General features: G+C 38.7%; 1 protein-coding gene across 1 annotated transcript; it reads left to right on the top strand.

Moving 5' to 3' along the window:
• The first annotated feature begins 4 nt into the window (after window positions 1-4).
• On the top strand, window positions 5-17,629 carry LOC136438087 (uncharacterized). The gene is made up of 3 exons (XM_066432766.1): window positions 5-44; window positions 568-893; window positions 13,834-17,629. The coding sequence occupies exons 2-3, from the start codon at window positions 605-607 to the stop codon at window positions 16,515-16,517; spliced, it is 2,973 nt and encodes a 990-aa protein (XP_066288863.1). The 5' UTR covers window positions 5-44; window positions 568-604; the 3' UTR covers window positions 16,518-17,629.
• The last annotated feature ends 1,564 nt before the right edge of the window (window positions 17,630-19,193 follow it).

Here is a 19,193-nt window from a genome sequence, read left to right as displayed (position 1 = left end):
CCACTGACCTCTTCGTGGAACCAGCCACTACACTAAGAACTGAGGTGAGTTCACTTGACTCGTGGTTTCGCACTGAGTGACAAATGTTGATAAGCGCTTCGTGCTACGGTAGACTTTATAATATATATGGTGGTTAACTCTCTCACAAGCTGCTGTAGCGAACAAGTTGTTGATGCGCCATTGTAAACGGATAGGTGCCAAAGTCCGGAACGCCCCCTAAAGTCCGCCATTGTTTAAAAATTCTTGAATTTCGTGCGTTTTTTTCGTCGAAAAGTCCAAATGTTAATGGCTAGAATTGATCTGTAGGCAAGGTCATATATATTTTAAGTATTTTTTAAACTCTGAAGCTTGAAACATCGACGCCTGTGTCTTTTTGCGTGCCTCTCGAATAAAATCAAGTGTGCTTTTGCTATCTTTGGTTGCCTGTCTTAATGTTTAATCATGTTACCACTAGAGAAATTATTCTAGTGTGTTTTGTTGTGTGCTTAGGATTTCTAAAAGCTATTCGCGCATACATCCACCGTTGTTGTTCCGCTTTTCTAATCATGTCCGCCATTTTGAATACAGGTGAGTTGACGCCAGAACCTCATCCCCCCCAGTCACAATGGCTGAAGCAGCTGAACTTTCCCGCCGTGCCAGGCTGTACATTAAAATCAACGACAGCCTCTCCGAGGATGACGTCAAAAAGCTTCGAGCCACGCTGATCACCGACGGGTACCTTGGACAAGCAAAGGCGGAAAACGCAACGCCTCTAGAAATGTTCAACATGCTAGAAGCGGACAATAAGATCGGGAAGGGGAACCTAGCGCTGCTAGTGGACCTTTTGAAAGCCCTCGGTAAGAGGAAGTTGGCACAAGAAGCCGAGGACGTGGCGAGAGACGAAGACAGAGGAGGTACGTTAACCATTAACCCTGAAACACCCAAACTTTTTTTGCGACTAAAATGAACTAATCCCATTCAAACCGAGATGGGATTTTTAAGGCCCACGCCAAATTTCATTTTGCATAACCCCTGAACGGGAACGGTTTATGCTAGAGCCACTAAACTTGGTGCCTTTTTATAAAATGTCCTTAACAAAGATTTCAAATTAGGCTTTGTTGGTAAACCACATTAATTTTTTACACCATTATCATCTTATGTAATCCAATGTAACTTTCATTATTTGATATTCATAATTTATGCTAATTTGAAAACGTCATCGGTCACAATCCAAGATGGCGGATAGAATCACATAAAATTAATGACGTCATATTACGTCATATTACGTCAAAAGGCACAAGTTGTTATGTTAATATTAATTCACGTGTGCATCATCCTCTTAAAATTTGGTGGTCATACAATAAGCAGTTTAGGAGTTACAGAGGGTTGGTCTCAAAAGCATGTTTTGAAAACAGCACATTTTGCTGGGGTCAAAATTTACCCCAGTCAGACTCAACAGCCTTCCTCTATAATGTCAACAGTATTGTGCCAATCTCCCTAGAATCAGGAGAGGTTAAAATAGATGTTTATTGACTAAGTCAGTTTGTATTTTACAACGCTATCTTAATTAATCACGTACGCACTTCGTGTGAGTGGACTTTAATCTGTACACATATCAAACCATGGTACTGGCCGAAGCATGCGTTAACAGACATTCATCAAATGGTTTCTAACCAAGTTTTAAAACTGGACAGATTATGATAGCTGGGGCTAACTTGCTAAGGTTTCCTCCCTGACAAAATTGGCTTTTTGAATTTTCATTGTTTGACTAAATATTGATAGCTGGTCATAAAAGAATTCTAAATCTGATTTTCTTTACCATGTGGTTGACATCATCAAATTTTATTGCCCTTTACTATGATTTCCAATAAGAAAATACATCGCCAAAAATAAAAATAAAGCAACTGGATAAAATTTTGAAACAGTCAGACGTTTCAGACAGCATCCACTGTCTTTCGTCAGTGACTAACGATAGGACTGAGAACACCTGATTTTATACCAAAACTCTGAATAGGTATGTTAATGAGGTTAAGACAATTTAGGATGTCTTGAAGTAGTCTTTAAAAGAAGATTAATTCAAGACAAAGTTTTATGCCAATAGTTCAATTAGCTACTGTTGATTTTAGTACAGTAACTAAATGTTGTTCGTCCGGGGGTGTGTGGTGGTGGGCAATACATTATCCCAAGTGCCTGAAAGTTCAACGCGTAGACCCCCTTTCCTGTTGAGGGTGGGGTTGTACATCCTCTCATATATTGCTTCTCTAATTCCCCGTTCGAACCAGCGTTCTTCTCGATCTAGGATGTCCGTGGATTCGAGATTGAATGAGTGACCCTGGTTGTGGCAGAGGAGTAGCGGTTAGAGCAATGTTCCTTATACCTTTTTTTTAGTGGTCGACTTGTCTCCCCAATGTACATGTTATTGCAGTTCGGTTCCTCACATTTCAGTTTGTAGATGACATTGGCTTTGATGCCTTTTTCAGGCCTGTCTTTTGGATGGATCAATTTCTGCCTGAGAGTTGAGTGAGGTTTGAAGTTAGTGGCAATGTTGAAGTTTTGGAAGATTCGTCTGAGTTTTTCCGATACTCCTTGGACGTAGGGAATGGTAATGTTGGCCTTGTTTCTGTTGGTCAATGGTTTGCACTTGAGTGTTTTCTTAGACTGGTCAGAAGGTTTGAGGGCCTTGTTGAAAGTCCAGTTTTGGTAGCCGCACTTGGCTAAGGCCGCACGGAGATGTCTGTGTTCGTCTGTTTTCGCTTCGTCTGAGGTGATGACGTTGTCTGCCCGATGAAAGAGAGTTTTGATCACTGCTAGTTTCTGTTCCAAAGGGTGGTGGGAATCAACGGCCAGATATTGATCAGTGTGGGTCGGTTTCCTGTACACTTCGCACTGAAGGTTGCCATTTTTCTCTATGATGGTTTTGGTGTCTAAGAAGGGGAGCCTGTTGTTTTGACACGACTCCTGTGTGAACTTGATGTTGTCACCTACCTGGTTTATATGGTCAAAGAAGTCGTCCGCTACTCTCTCTTTTAGCCTACACCAAGTGTCATCTACATAGCGAAACCAGTTTGTTGGGGGAGGACCATTGAAAGTACTGAGGGCTTTCTTCTCAAACTTCTCCATGTACAGGTCTACTACAATGGGTGAAACCGGTGATCCCATAGCACAGCCGTGCACTTGCTGAAAAAACTGTTGTTTGTACGTGAAGTATGTGCACCCTAGGCAAAGGTATAGTAGCTCACATATGTGGTTAACTGAAAGGTTGGTTCTATCTGCAAGTATGGCGTCGGCCTCCAAGGCTTCCCTGACTACTGAGACTGCCTCCTTAGGGGGTATGCAAGTGAAAAGCGAGCACACATCATATGAAGTGATGATTTCATCTTCTGCTACAATGATGTCTTTGATTTTGTGGACAAACTCTGCACTATTCTGTACATGATGCTGAGACTTCCCCACTAATGGTCCCAAGATCTTATTTTTTTTTAATTATTTTTTTTATTTTTTATTCTTTATTCCAACAAAATAAAAGAAATAACAAAGGCGGTGGACCATCCAACTTAAATATTATCAAACCAAAATAACATAAATGTACATAAATAATGTGATTTATGATAGATATGCAACAAAAAATAGTAAAAACTGACAGAATGATATGTGTAAATAACACAGAAGGTATGGCAAAATGTAATGTACTTCACACACATAATCTGCCCCATTTACCCAGATGTTTTTATCTCCATGAAAAAAGGCTTTTTCATGGAGTACTGTTTTGCTTGCGTTTGGTGTTTGTGTGTATGTTTGTGTCACCGGTCGCTTAAAGTCACCATAACTGTAGAACCTGTACATGGATTGAAATGATTTTTGGTATGTGGGTGGGTGTTAGGTGGAGGAAGGTCAAGGTCGATTTTGGGCCTCCTAGCATGTGTGACTGGAACTGCAATGGCGTATTTGATAAAATCTTAAATGTAGAAGAACTGAAGAGTGGATGGACAGATCGTCATGTTCTTTGGTACACAGGTAGGTAAGACCAAGTTGTACACACTTAAGTGCAAACTATGCAGATGAGACCGAATTTGCATAAGTAAGGAGGTAAATCGTTTGCATGGGTGTCGTCGTATGCTTAAAGTCAGCATAACTGTAGAACGTGTAGATGGATTGTAGTGATATTTGGTATGTGGGTATGCGCTGGGAGGAGAATGGTCAAGGTCGATTTTGGGCCCCCTGGTTTGTGTCCCTGGAACTGCAATGGCCTATTTGTAAAAATGTTCTAAAGGGGTTTAACCGAAGAGAGGAACAACAGATTTTCATGTTATTTGGTACGTTGGTAGGTTGGATGGAGATGTACACACTGAAGTTCAAATCATGCGAAGTTATTGTGTTTGTGTGTGTGTGCGCGTGTGTGTATGTTTGTGTCACCGTGTTTGTATGTATGTGTCACCGGAAGCTTAAAATCAGCATAACTGAAGAACGTGTGGATGGATTGAAATGATATTTGGTATGTGGGTAGGTGCTGGGAGGAGAAAGGTCAAGGTCGATTTTGGGCCCCCTGGTATGTGTCACTGGAACTGCAATGGCGTGTTTGTAAATATTTTCAAAGGAGAATAACTGAAGAAAGGAGCGACAGATTTTCATGTTATTTACTTGGCAGGTAGCTTAGAGAGGGTTGTATACAATGAAGTGCAAATTATGCAAATTGGACTTAATTTGCCTAAGTAATGGGGAAATCTATATTTGCTGTGTTGGCCTATCCTATATCGGGTATCCTATATCCGCGTAAGTGGGTCAATGGTCAACAGCTGTTGGCTTTAGCTTGCCAAGCCCATCAATCAATTTAGCAACTGTTGGTTGTTAACAGCTGTTGGCGCTTAACAGTCTGTAGGGACTGATTTGACCAGACTAGAAGCTTGACAGCAGGTAGTGAAAGGAACAGTTTTACATGGTTTTAATGTAAGGCAACTCATTCCAGTCTGTCTGTATGTTTGAGGACCCCAGTTGAATAATATGGGAAAATAGCAAAGAAGAGGTCAAGATCAGTTTCTGTGGATCAAAGGATATATGATGGGGATCCAAAGCATAAGGTATGTGAAGTAACCAGGACACATCACACATTTGATTATGTGTAAATTCACTTTGACCTGTTAACAGGCTGTTTCTTGCTCATACCATGTACCAGTTGTGGTCTGGCTTTATTTTCTCAATGGTTTGGCAATGGTACTGTGGACCACAATACATTTAACGTACAATGCTACCAGTTTATAGGTAACTACGTAGCACTTTGACATGATCTGGTCACCCGTATTAAACCTTTCCTGCTTATCTATTGTACCCCTGTCTTTTATTCACCTGTAAAGTTGTGTTCTATCAACCGCTGTCCCTGTCCCTGTTTATAATTTACACAACTTCGTAGGCAAGGTCGGGATGTCTCCAGGTGTCAGAGATACACATGAGAGCCAAAAGAGAAGGAGAAACCAATGCACTGAGGCGTAACAGACAACATAAAACAAATATAAACACAACCACCCTGAAGCAGATAAAACATAACATAACAACCCAACAACAAATAACATACACAAACCTAACACAACATAAATAAAATAAAAAACAAATTTCATGGAGATTTTGGGTCCTCAGACTCTTGTTCCAATTTATTTTTCCTTGTAGCCATATATAATTCAACTTTATTGAAGAAGAATAAATAAACAATAAAGGATTCAAAATTCACTTTTTTGGACTTTCTACTATGGTATATAAAATATTTAGCTAATAAGATAATAAAGTTTTGGATTACAGGGGTGCCTGGGAAAAGGTTTCCGAAAATGATATTAAAACCATTTAACCCTCAAACCACCGTAGCTTTTTTACGACTAATCTTACCGTATGGGGTCAAAACTGACCCCACAATGTTTTCTACAAATATAGCTTTATTGGTGACTATTTTTGTGGTTTGTATATATGTATAGTTTTAGTAATCTATAAGGGACAGTTTGACATGATTAGGTGTGAATAATTTCTGCTCATTATCATAATTCATGCAAAAATAGGGAACATCGTCTTTTGCAACTAACGCTATTCAGACAAGCGGGCTATTTTGAGGCCTGCGTCAACACTTGATGTCATATAGCATCTGAATGTCTTACGCTAGAACAACCAAATTTGGTCACCTTTGCTAAAATTTCGTTGGCAACAATTTTGATTTAATGAAATATCTAATCAATGTTTTCATGTTGCTATGGCAACCGGTTTCTTAGAGCCATATTTGGAAAAAGTAGCTAATTTTGGATTTTACAATGTAATTCTAGGGCTGTCATTCTAAACTGCACTTATTTTCTTACATCAATACCAACCAATTGAATTCACTATCACTTTTATGATTTAATATTCAAAATTTGTGCATATTTGATTACGTCATCGGTCAAAATCTAAGATGGCGGACGATATAATTAGATTAGCTTTAACCGGCTATTTCAACCTCAAATTTCATCATTACCATGTTTATTCAAACAGAAACAATCTAAATATAAACGTTTTGGTCCATTTTTATTGTGTTATTAGGTTATATGATGAAAAAATGCTTTTAGAATAATTCAAGATGGCGGAACCAAGGTGGCGGATTTCGCTAATGTAACTTGATATGAATATAATTTTTATGACGTCATTTTGACGTCGTTCCTGTTGCCATCTACAAATAACGTCTTTGGATATATTATGATCTATCATACATAATTTCTAATCAAGTTTTATCGTGTACCTTTGAATTATATGGAAATACCCAATTTGTTGGTTTCGGTCAATAAAATCACATAAATGACGTCATAATACGTCGCAACGTCATTAATTTTTACGTTCATTTAAAAAATTTGTTTTTTTTTCACGTTTCTACACAATCATATTTTGTAACTATGATCATAATAACCCTTATCGTACATGTTACTAGATGACAAGTATCAAACAATAGGGAATAAGAGTGCAGATTTTGCTGGGGTCAGTTTTGACCCCACTGGACCATGCGTAAACTTTCTAGAATAACTTAATCAACAATGAGCCAATCTCGGTAAAAACTTGCGTGAAGTTATAAGACATATATACAAACAAACTCACAGAAGAAATTTTGTTTTCGACTCGAAATGTCAAAATGGCACATGTTGATATACGCCTGGGGTCAGTTTTGACCCCATACGGTGGTTTGAGGGTTAAAAGAATTTCTTGACCTGTTTTTTGAAGGTACCAAATTTTGAGTTTATTCCAAAAAGCTATTAAGTTAGGACATTCCCAAAACACATGAAGGTAAGTCTCCTCTTCAAGATGACAAAATGAGCACAACGGGTCATCAGTCAATTTCCAAATATGCAATAATCTGTTTGTAGGTAAAAACTTATGTAAGATTTTGTACTGAAAAAACCTAAGTGTTGGGTCTATAGTGCAGTAAGTCAACAAAGTGTATACTACTTTCCATGGGATGGGGGAGTCAAAGAGGTACAGCCAAGATAATTGTATTTTATGTGCAGTATCCATAAGGTTATTGGAAAGTAAAAAGAATTTATACATACATTTATTGATTTTTGTCTGTTTTAACCATGTATAGTTCTGAATTAAAGGTATACATACTTGATCTGGGAAATTATTACACAAATTTGATTTCCATTTGCTTGGAATGGCAGAAATCAACTGTGTGTATTTAAAATGGTTACAAATTGTTCCATATTTCGTGGAAAATTCATCATAAGTCAAGATGTTACCATTTGAATTCACAATATCATTTATAAAAACAAGTTTTCTATTGACAAAAGCATTAAATACAAAAGGTACACCTTCAATACATATATTTGTATTCATGAATAATAATTGTTGTCTAATTTCTCTAGCGGTTGTGGGGGTCTTATATTGAAACTTATACCAAGCCAATAAGGCTTCACTTAAAAAGGAACCTATTTTGAGGTGCTGTACAGATTTGATCTGAAAAAAGGGAAATAAATCTTCTACCACATTTGGATGCACTCTTAAAAGCCAAGCACTAAACCAGCTTGGATTAGAATACAGTTTAGGCACCCATGATGCTTTTATTGTGAGTGCCAATGCATATAGGTTTTTAAGATTTAGACCACCATTTTCTATTGAATTATACATTGTTTTCCTGCTAACCCTTTCTGGTCCTCCGCTCCAGATAAAAGAGAACACTTTACGCTCAAAATCTATAAATAACTGCTTGTCTGGCATAGGGAGGACCTGAAAGAGGTGGGTAAACTGTGGAATAATAAGGGAATTAATGATTGTTACTTTACCATATAGTGATAATTTTTTTCCTTTCCAAGGATACAATAGTCTATCTAATTTAGTTAAAAGAGGCTCAAAATTTGCTGAAACGATAGTGTCAATATTCTCGGGTATATGTATACCCAACAATTTCACATTTCCGTTTACCCATTGAAAAGGAAAATGGGAGGGCAATCTAAAGTTGCTGTTTTTTAAAGATCCGAGTCTAAGTATTTTGCATTTATCATGGTTTAAGGAGAGGCCGGAAATTTGTGAAAAACTATCTAAATCTTGAAGGAGGGCATAGAAAGAGGTTAAATTTGGACTAAACGGGAAATTTGAATCGTCTGCGTATTGTGATATTTTTGTAGATTTACCCTTAACAGAGAGGCCTATCAAGTTGTGGTTTTGACGGATCTTAATTGATAACAATTCAACAGCAATGATAAAGAGATAAGGACTGAGAGGGCAGCCCTGCCTTACACCTCGATATAAACTAAAAGGGTTTGACATATACCCATTATTTAACACAGAACTGGTAACATTATTATACAAAACATTAACCCATGCAATAAACTGTGGACCGAAATTGAAAAATTCTAATGCCTTTATGATAAAATCCCATCTAATCGAATCGAAAGCTTTTTGAAAATCAGATATAAATATTAGTCCAGGTCTATCTTCCTGTTCATAATGTTCAATTGTTTCAAGTATCCGTCTTATATTGTCCCCTATAAACCTCCCCTGTATAAACCCAGTTTGGTCTTCATTAATAATGTTGGCTATAACAGATTTTACTCTTAAAGATAAACATTTAGATAATATTCTAGTGTCACAACAAAGTAGGGTAAGAGGTCTCCAATTGTCTAGTAATGTGGGGTCTTTATCTTTACCGTCAACACCTTGTTTTAGTAGCAGAGAAATAATACCTTTTCTTTGAGTGTCAGATAATAGGCCTTGAGTTAAAGGCAACCTAAGCAATATTAGGGCGCTGAAAGTTATATATTCAAAATCAATTTTTTTCTGATTTCTGTCCATAGTAAGTTTAGATAACACTATACCATCACATATCGACCATCATGGAGCAAAAATGTGATGTCGTTGTGTCGTGGTAACTCATTGAAAATCTGAGCACTTGGAGGCCAGCCATCATTTCAAATCTTCCGAACATGCACGATTCTGACCGATAAATCCCGAACGCATCCGAAGAAATGATCACGTGGTCATGGCTCAATGTGCTTGGGCATTGTGACGTCACGCGGCCGGAAGTTACCGAAAATTGTCGACAGGAAACCGTTACTGCTGGATTCTGGGCTGATTTTTGGGGGGACCCAATAAATAAAATACTCCTTTTGTGGCTTGCTTCTGTGCTATTTTTAAACGCCCAAAGTCTGAAATAATGATGCAGATGTGCTAGAATGGGGAAGCAAATGTCAGTTTCAACCTCATAAAACAGAATTGTTTTCCCCAGAATTTTTCAAGTTTTACCCCCTGAAATCGCTTAGGGCACCTTTAATGAGTAATTGAAGCATTCAAGCATGGGGACCTTAAACACTGAATAAAAATGTCTATAAACTTCAACTGGGATGCCATCTAGGCCAGGACTTTTACCATCTGAGAAGGAATTAATAGCTCTGAATAATTCTTTTTCAGTAATAAGACCCTCACAACTCTTCTGCTCTTCTTGTGATAATACCTTATCATAATCAGTAGGGAAAAACTGTTGATAATTTTCAGGGGTGAGGGGTATTGGTGGGTCCTTAAAAGAGTATAAACTAGAATAAAATTCAGTCTGTTTTGTTAGAATTTCCTCAGGGTTACAAGTAAAACTATTATCAGACATTTTTAACTTCTGTACATTCTTTCTAGAGTAATTTCTGTGAACAAGATTTAGAAAATATTTGGTGCATTTTTCCCCAGACTCCATCCACCTGGCTCTAGATTTAATCAAAATTCCATTCAGACGCTGTTTATAAATAAGCTCTAATTCCTTTTGTTTACTGTCTAAATCCAGGAGAATTGAGTCTGGTGGAGAGGGCATATTATCAATTTGAGTGTTAAGTTTATTTATATCATCAATTAATTGTTTCTCTTTATATAAATTCTGTTTGTGTTTCCAACTTGAATATTTGATACAGTAACCCCTGAAAAAACATTTAGCAGCTTCCCATACCATATGTGGATTAGCTGAATTTCTATTGTTATGAAAGAATTCATTCATAACTTTCACAGTTTCCTGATGAAATAATTTGTCTTCTAATAGTGAAGAATTAAATTTCCAATACCCCTTACCCCGAGGGAATTTTGCAGTGACCAAAGACATGGCAATTAATTTATGGTCAGATTTAAAACTATCACCTATTATACATTTATTAACCCTATTACTTAAGGAAAAGCTGACTAAAAAATAGTCAATCCTACTAGCTTGACGTTGACGGCGCCAAGTATATCTGACAGCATTGGGGTTTCTGAACCTCCATAAATCGTATAAATCAAATTTACCTTTTAATTCTGAGATTGCACTATGGGCTTTCGGATGATATGTTCTGTTTGTTGCAAGTCTGTCTAGTTGTGGATTTTGTACAGTGTTAAAGTCACCTGTAATAATTAGGTTTTCATTACAATCAGAAAAAGTGTCTAATTCCTCAGATAAATTATTAAAAAATTCAGGGGAGTCCTCATTAGGTGCATATATACTAACTAGACAAAATCTATAATCATCAATTGTTACATCAACAATAATCCATCTGCCCAAACAGTCATTTTTAGTCTGGTTAATACAAAAATTGATATTGTCTCTAAAAAGGATGGCTGTACCTCTTTGACTGGGGGTACCGTGTGAGAAAAACATGGATCCCCCCCACTCATTTTGCCATCTATTTTCCTCTAACAATGTAGAATGTGTCTCCTGAAGGCATATTATGTGGTATGGTTTGTCTTTTAACCAGGTGAATACCCCCCTACGTTTAACAGAATCTCTAAGTCCATTACAGTTGTAACTACAAATCTGAATTTCTACTTGAGTCATGGTTGGTTGGGAGTGTCCTAAAAAATTGGATGTCATGCTGGGCAAAGGGGCATAGTAAAATGATATCTATAACAAACAGAACTGAAAAACGGTTAACATAATTGGTAGACATAATATATGACAAAACTAAGGATGTACAAATCAGAACATAAGTATAATTATATGCACTTAAGGTTGAAATGAAGATCATAGAACTGGAGGAAATTATTGTTGGATGGTTCCACATAACTAAGAAAACAACATAAACACCACCAAAATTCCAAAACATTAAACTCTATATGGTTGGTGGTCTCTCTAACTAGCTCCATGTGGTACAAATAAATTATATTCCACTTTTACAATAGGAAAATAAACTGTATAAATATAAACCAAGGTAAACAGAAAGATTAATTCAAATCAATTTCCTGGTCAGAATTTTTCTACCCATGGGGATGTAGAAAACATAGATTCATAACAATAACAAACCAGGCATAAATCAAAACAGAAAAAAATCTATCAGAACATGACAGCATAAAGAAAATAAATTTGAAACACAATATGATCATCGTACATCACTCAAAATAAATATAATGGTCGAGTGTAGAGATAAAGACAACATAACCTAATCACTCTTGAAAGTGTAGATTTTGGCAAATAAGGAACAAAAATGATTTCTGCATACAGATAGCAACAAAAATGCCTGGCTCGGCTTGCGGTCAATCAAAGGTTGATGTTTCCATGAGCCAAGGGGCAGCAGGTGTTCCCCTAATTGTTTTTACATGCAAGTGTATGTACAAATTCCAATTATTCAAAACCGCCGCATATTTGTTACTACCTGTGATCCACACCATGCAGTAAGGTAAATCAACCATTCTGACCTGACACATCCGATTCATTGTTTACACAGCAATAAAAAACACCTGAGCCTCAATGAGGAAAAAGTGCGTGTTTAATCTCTTCAGTCACTTGTAAACAACGGGTTAGCCCTTAAGTGTTCGGCAGCGATCCCTTCTTAGGAGACAACATGATGTCTACAGCATCAACACGTTTCTTTTCCTGCCCATTCACAAGTAGGATCGCATAAGTAGCCTTAGGGGGCACCCATATCGAAACTTTAACATCCGTACCTTTGGCTTTTTCTATTGCAGCATTCCGATCCGGAACCAAGCTAGCTCTCGCAGCCATCAGTGGCGGGGGAAGATGTTCAAACACGGCTAGGCCCTCCTTGTTCCGTCGTAGCTTTCTCCCCTCCCGTATAATCCGATCTCGGTCATGAAAGTTCAGAAGTCTGGCAAGCAGGGGTGGGTTGGGTCTTGTTTTCGTTGGCCTTGCAAGCCGGTGAACTGCTGCAACTGGTACCGGGTCCAGGTGTAGCTTTCCCGCCAAAAATTCCGCAAATAACTGCTCCGAGTTCTCGTCATTTCTATATGGCAGTCCCCGTATGATTATATCTGCTTTCCTAGAGTAGCGCTCAGCCAATAAGTCTGCTTTCAGTCTTTCACGGCGTTCCTCGTCCAAAGCTCTGCGTAAATCCAGAATTTCCGCTGCTTGGAACTCCGCGACATTCTCCGTAGCTCCCACTCGCTCTCGTAACTTGGTTAAGTCCGCAGACAAACCTTCGACTTTATTGTCCAAAGTGCTAATTTGGCCTGACAGTTTTTCCCCAACGTCCTGGAACTGACTTAGTAGAGTCTCCTGCTGTTCTTTAGTCTGCTTCAGAATAAGCTGCGCGAGTGTCTGTAGTTCCGGAGACAAAGACTGTAGATTTTCCTCAATGCCTGTATCTGCCGCCATCTTCACTGTCTTGGGTGGGGGGTAGCTTTTTGGAGATGAGCTGCTTTCATCCGTTCCACTGGAACCCCTTGAGCGTCTAGGTCTCTTACCCATCAAAGAAAACACGATACAGTCTCCGGCTGACAACGGACAGGTATAATTTCAGCTCTGTGTAGGCCCGTTACGCGTGGAAAGTAAAAATTGTTTGGAGCACACTTTCACACACCTAGCCTAGGGCCGCCATCTTGAATCTTGTCTGCAAGGTATGCAAGTGAAAAGCGAGCACACATCATATGAAGTGATGATTTCATCTTCTGCTACAATGATGTCTTTGATTTTGTGGACAAACTCTGCACTATTCTGTACATGATGCTGAGACTTCCCCACTAATGGTCCCAAGATCTTAGCCAGATGACCTGCTAGGTTGTAAGTGACCGATCCTATACTGGAGACTATGGGTCGTAGAGGGGCGCCCGGTTTGTGGATTTTGGGAAGGCCGTAGAATGCTGGGGGCTGTTCTGTAGTGGGATTAAGCCTTAGATAGGTGACACGATCCAGAACTTTATCTTCATCTTCCAATCTCTTGAGAACGTCATGGATTGCCTTTTTGAATTTGCTTGTGGGATCCCTTTTCAAGGGCATGTAGATGTCTTTGTCCCCCGATAGGTCTTGAACCTTCTTGTCGTACTGTTCCCTGTCTAAGACTACTGTGCATCACTTTGGTACATAACACTGCAATTAAACTGTTTCCATGTGCATAATGAGTATGAAACACTGCGTTTATGCGTATTTATTTGTAATATGACAAGACCTGTCACACATTTCAGGATCGTTATGTGCTGTTGAGGACGTTATCACCTGTCTCAAAGAGCACTACACCAGGGAACGCGCCCGTGTGCGACCTCTTCCGTGGTGTGAAGACCTCAGCCTGCCTTTGGAAGAAGTCTACACCAACCTGCGACATCAGCGCAAAGACGACAAGGGGCGCTTCCAGGACACAGACACTATCGTAAGCTTAGCAGATATTTACATAACGAACAAAGCTAGAGCTAAGAATGCTGATGCAGGAACAGACGTTAGGAGGATAAGGGTAGAGGGGGATCCTGGTATTGGGAAATCGTGCTCTTGTCAGAAACTGGCTCATGATTGGTCTTCTGGGAAGCTAGATATTTTCAAGGCTGTGTTTTTTCTGGAAATTCGGCACATGTCTGGGAAGGTTAAGGATGCAATATTTGAGCAGCTCTTACCAGAGGATACAAACATGACCCCGGACCAGCTCTGGTCCTACATCCAAGAGAACCAGGATGATGTTCTCTTCATCCTGGACGGTCTAGATGAGCTCAGTCAGGTAGCTAGGGAGAGTACAGATGTTGTGGCCTTGATTCAGGGTAAAATCCTCAGGAACTGTCATGTCCTGGTGACCTCTAGGCCGTACCACTGTGTCAAAGACCTGGATAAATGTCACGAATTTTACAAAATCGTTGGCTACAGCAAGGATGATTCTGTTCAATTCATACAGAAATATTTCAGTGAGACTCCCGAATCTGTCAAAGAGCTAGCAGACCAGCTAGAGGATGACGGACATTTGTCGACAATTGTAGTTAATCCCCTCAACAATGTGCTGATATGTATTGTCTGGGAAGACAACGAGGGAAGATTACCTTCTAGCCAAGCTGAACTGTATCGAATGATTATATATTCAGTTGCAAAGCGATTCTGTACAAAGAAAGATATACTACCAGAAGGTGATAAATTTCCTCCAAACATAGAAGAATCATTGCGATGCTTGGGAAAACTGTCTTGGGAGGGACTAGAGCAGGATCTGCTCCAGTTTAACATAGACGATGTCAAAGACAAGTATGGAACAAATGCCAATGATATGTTGGCTATCGGTTTACTGACAAGAGATAACTCTTTCTCCAGAATCAAACGCACCTGCCTCTGTGCTTTCTTACATAAAACATTTCAAGAATACATGGCTGCCTATTATATCAGCGAGTTGGTTAAAAATGAAAGCAAACGCGAACGAAAGAAAGGCGTAGAATGTCTTCGTAGTTTGTTTGGGATGACAAAGACTTTAACTGATAATGTTAACATGAAACTGGTGGCAACAAAGCGTCAGAGATATAGGGAGGTTCAAAACATGTTGCTTTCAATCCTCGGTGACAGTTCAGGCCCGCTGTTTGAAATGTTTGCAGAGGAACTGGGCAAAGATTATTGTAAAGGGAAGTACAAAGAATATTTGTCGTTTGTTTGTATCATGTTTCTAGGTAGAACGTGCGATAGAACAGGATGTAGAATGGCGGAGATTGTTGCGCCATTTCTGTCTCAGCACATGAATAACGAAGTATGTCACACGATGACAGACTTGCTTGAATGGTCTCATGTTCAGCCCTTCTCCCACGAAGATCATGCGTGGATGGTCGGTTTGATACAAGTACTTAAATGTCAAAGGACATTGGCTATGAACCATGATGGAAGGTTGATTCAGCATCTCACAATCAGCATTGACTGTAATAATATGGGAGTCGAATATTTACTTCAGCAGCAGTTAGAAGCTACATTATCAGATTGTGACACAATCAGTAGGGTGACATTATTTATACATAATCAATTCACCATGGATGGGCACCATTTCGGATTAGAGTTCTCCCCATTTAGTGCATTCATACCTCGGCGTGGGACAGAAAGTGTGCGCATAAATCTCTACTCCACTACCGGTACCAACCGGTCTGGTTATCTGTCAATGGAAAACATGTTAAGAGAATTGTCAGAAAAACGACTAAAACATGTCAAAATCGACATAGACCGTAACGAGGGCGCAGACTTATCACATTACGACTCACTGTTGGCTGACATGGTTATGAAGCAGAGATGTCTCAGGTCCCTAAAGGTGAGGATAGGTCATTGGATTTGTGAGTCAACCGAATCAATGGGGTTCGGTAACCTGACAGCGGCGTTACAAAGTATCTCTGAGCACTCAACACTCGAGGTCGTGGAGCTAGAACTTCCAGCGAACAGTGATGTTCTGGATTCAGGAGGTCTAGCTCCTGAATACGACAGGCTTGTTACCTTTGATATGGAGGCAATGGTACACAAGCTTGCGGAATGTGTAACTAAAAACAAAGTTCTCAAACGACTACGGCTTAGCTATAGAATCGTGCTGCGTTATAGGGACATCATCCTCCTCTTCCGACACTACTACTCTATAACATACAAGGGAATCTGTGACAGCCAGTCTCTTTCCGATCTATGTGTAGCGATACAGGGGAACAGAACCTTGGAGACATTGACGATTGATGGAATGTTCTCTGAATCAGAGGGTCATCAGCAGATAATTGACCAGCTGATGTGTAATAAACCTGCAAACTTTGAGGAACTCAGAATCACAATGTTTAGATCTGAGCAGTACGCTCAGCACATCTCTACAGGCAGACGCAGTTGTAGTTTTGATCCTAGTAGTGACTGTGAAAGTAATAATAACTCTACAATAGTAGTAGTGAGGGACTAATAATCACAATGCTTAATTCTGAGTAGTAGTAAGTAAGTAGTAAACCTTTATTTTCCTTGAAAGGCCCTGTCGGCCTGTGCATATACATATATATGCATGCCCGTTCTTCCCAGGGGTCCAAGTGGAGGGAGGGTGTCACGGTAAATAAATAAATAACTAAAATAACAATGTACAGCAAAAATAAATAATTAGTTAATACATTATCATAGTCATACAATACATTATCATAATCATACAAGTCATTATCGTTAGGCCAGTCCCTCGAGCTCTATATCCTGGTCTTAAAAGTCCATAGCGTTGGAGCACGCTGGGCATCTACAGGCAGGCTGTTCCATAAAACTGCTCCAGACAGGGCCAGAGATCTGCGGACACAATCCCTCGTCGCCCTAGGTACCATCAGCTTGTGGGAGGTCGCTTGTCTAGTAGCTCTGATGGCGCTCTCGCGGCAGGTCACAAAGAGTCCGTTCATGTGTTCTGGCAACATGTTATGTAAAGATCTGTACACTGTCAGGAGTTTTTGTGTTTGGTGGATACCCATAACATCCTTCCAACCAAGAACCATGTGCATAGTGAGTAGTGTGCTTAGCACATCTCTACAGGCAGACCCAGTTGTAGTATTGACCCTAGTAGTGACCGTGAAAGTAGTAATGACTCTACAGTAGTAGTAGTGAGGAACTAATAATCGCTATGCTTAATTCTGAGCAGCGTGGTCAGCGAATCGCTATCGACAGTCCTTAAATGAACCCAATAGTGCACTGTCCCCATCTGTCAAGAGCATGACCATACACAATATAACATATGCATTGATGTCACAAATGTGATAGCAGATAGTGGGATGTCATTATGTCTTCTACAGAGTCTTTGTAAATACTATGAACGTTATCATTATATGTATTAACTGTTAACTTCAAGACATTTATGGATAGTATTTGCATTTGTTATTTTTTTAAACATAACATGATGATTTGACATTGTACTCGTCACATATGAACACGCATATATATTCACAATGTATATATGTACAAATGATAATTATATTATGTAATAGTTTTTCCACAAGAGGCTTAATTTTGTTTTGTTGTGCATTGAACGAATACTAAAAATAACATACATGTATTTGTGACATTGTGAGTTTATTTTTGAAAGAAACATCTAATTTCTGTGTGTCGTGATCATGAATATATGTAATAATATTACATGTAATTTTGTACTTATTTCATATTGATGCAATATCTGTAATGCAAGAGTGATAATCAGTTTTGAATAATCCCATACTAGCTGATCTTTTTGCATCCTGTATTTCAAACCATAAACAAACGACTGACATTATTGACAAAGTGTCAAAACCTGTACCGTCATGGAGATTTTTGTACGGGAGTCGTGTGTACAGAGTTTTCAGGCTTCTTGTATGTATTATCAATGCTTTTATTACCACTGGAATGTAGAATTATACAATTGAGACATTATACACGTGCTTTGAAGAATGCTACTACTACCAGATGTCATGACACAGACAAAAGTATGTCATTTTATGAATCATTAAACGATTGAAAAGAAAAATTGGTATTGATTACTTCATTTCCGTGTTCTAAATAGAAACAAGCGTTCCGTGTAGTAACTTGCCTTCGATATTCTAATGCTAACATACAAAACAAAATATGACAGTATGTATCTAACAAAACATAACAGTACCTTATCAGTATATAAGGAGAAATTCAAACTCTACAACTGGATAAAAATTCGGAGATTTATTTCCGGACGTTTCGAGTGACATCCATCACTCTTCTTCAGCGTCACTAAAGTGAACTAGCAGAACGAACCAGTACTTATATACAATAACTAGAAAAACCGGTTTTTACATGGCAAATCACACAGTCATGCATAAGCGACATTGTAATGTAAAATAAGTTCGGAAGATTCCTATGGTAAGACAACACTAACTTCACAAACGTACCTTATCAGTACACTCGTACATTACACTCCAATGAGAGACGCGAGCAAAGCATTGTTTTAGTATCGACATCTTTATCTACACCCGATTGTATGTAAGATTTATAAGCAAAAAAGTCTGAACTGTATCATCATTGATAACATGTGTCTAAAAGGAACGTTTTTTTTATATTTAGACTAGTAAATGCCTTCATCTAGGCTCGATAGCTCTGAACTGCGTACTACCAATAGCAGGAAATGTGCACATGTATCATTAACTGTAAAAAAATCATTACAATAAAAAGCAATCACTAATGGTGCATCTAAACTTCAACACCCGATCCGCAAATAGACAGGCTGTTCCAGAATGATATGAGCCAAAATTCGCTTTTGGTTCTCGATCTTTCCACTGCATTTTTTTTTTAATTTTCACCTTTCCGTGCTATAATCTTTAGTTTTCTTTCATACGTCTGGTAGCACAGGATTTTTGCAATCTTTATATTTTTTCTTTAAAGTATAAACTTTTCTGTTTATTGTTTTTACGCATTTCCAAAACAACCCTCCCATGCCTCAGACTCTCTGTGTTTCTCTACAAGGCCACAAATAGATAACAGTAATATATGGAAGAAACAAACACTACAACAATCTTAAATAGCAAACTACAAGCTTTTAAAAGTTATTAGCTTCCGCCATCTACCACACATTATACACAATATTGGAGAGTATATCAAGGCACGTCTCCCTCGA

Source organism: Branchiostoma lanceolatum, chromosome 7 (genome assembly GCF_035083965.1).
Source record: "Branchiostoma lanceolatum isolate klBraLanc5 chromosome 7, klBraLanc5.hap2, whole genome shotgun sequence".
Taxonomy (NCBI): Eukaryota; Metazoa; Chordata; class Leptocardii; order Amphioxiformes; family Branchiostomatidae; genus Branchiostoma; species Branchiostoma lanceolatum.
Note: the sequence above shows the minus strand (reverse complement) of the source record. Positions and strands in the feature narration are given on the sequence as shown.

Coding starts and splice junctions, on each gene's coding strand:
- LOC136438087 (XM_066432766.1), top strand. CDS start 605: ATGGCTGAAGCAGCTGAACTTTCCCGCCGTGCCAGGCTGTACATTAAA. Junction 894..13,833: donor GAGAGACGAAGACAGAGGAG/GTACGTTAACCA, acceptor CACACATTTCAG/GATCGTTATGTGCTGTTGAG.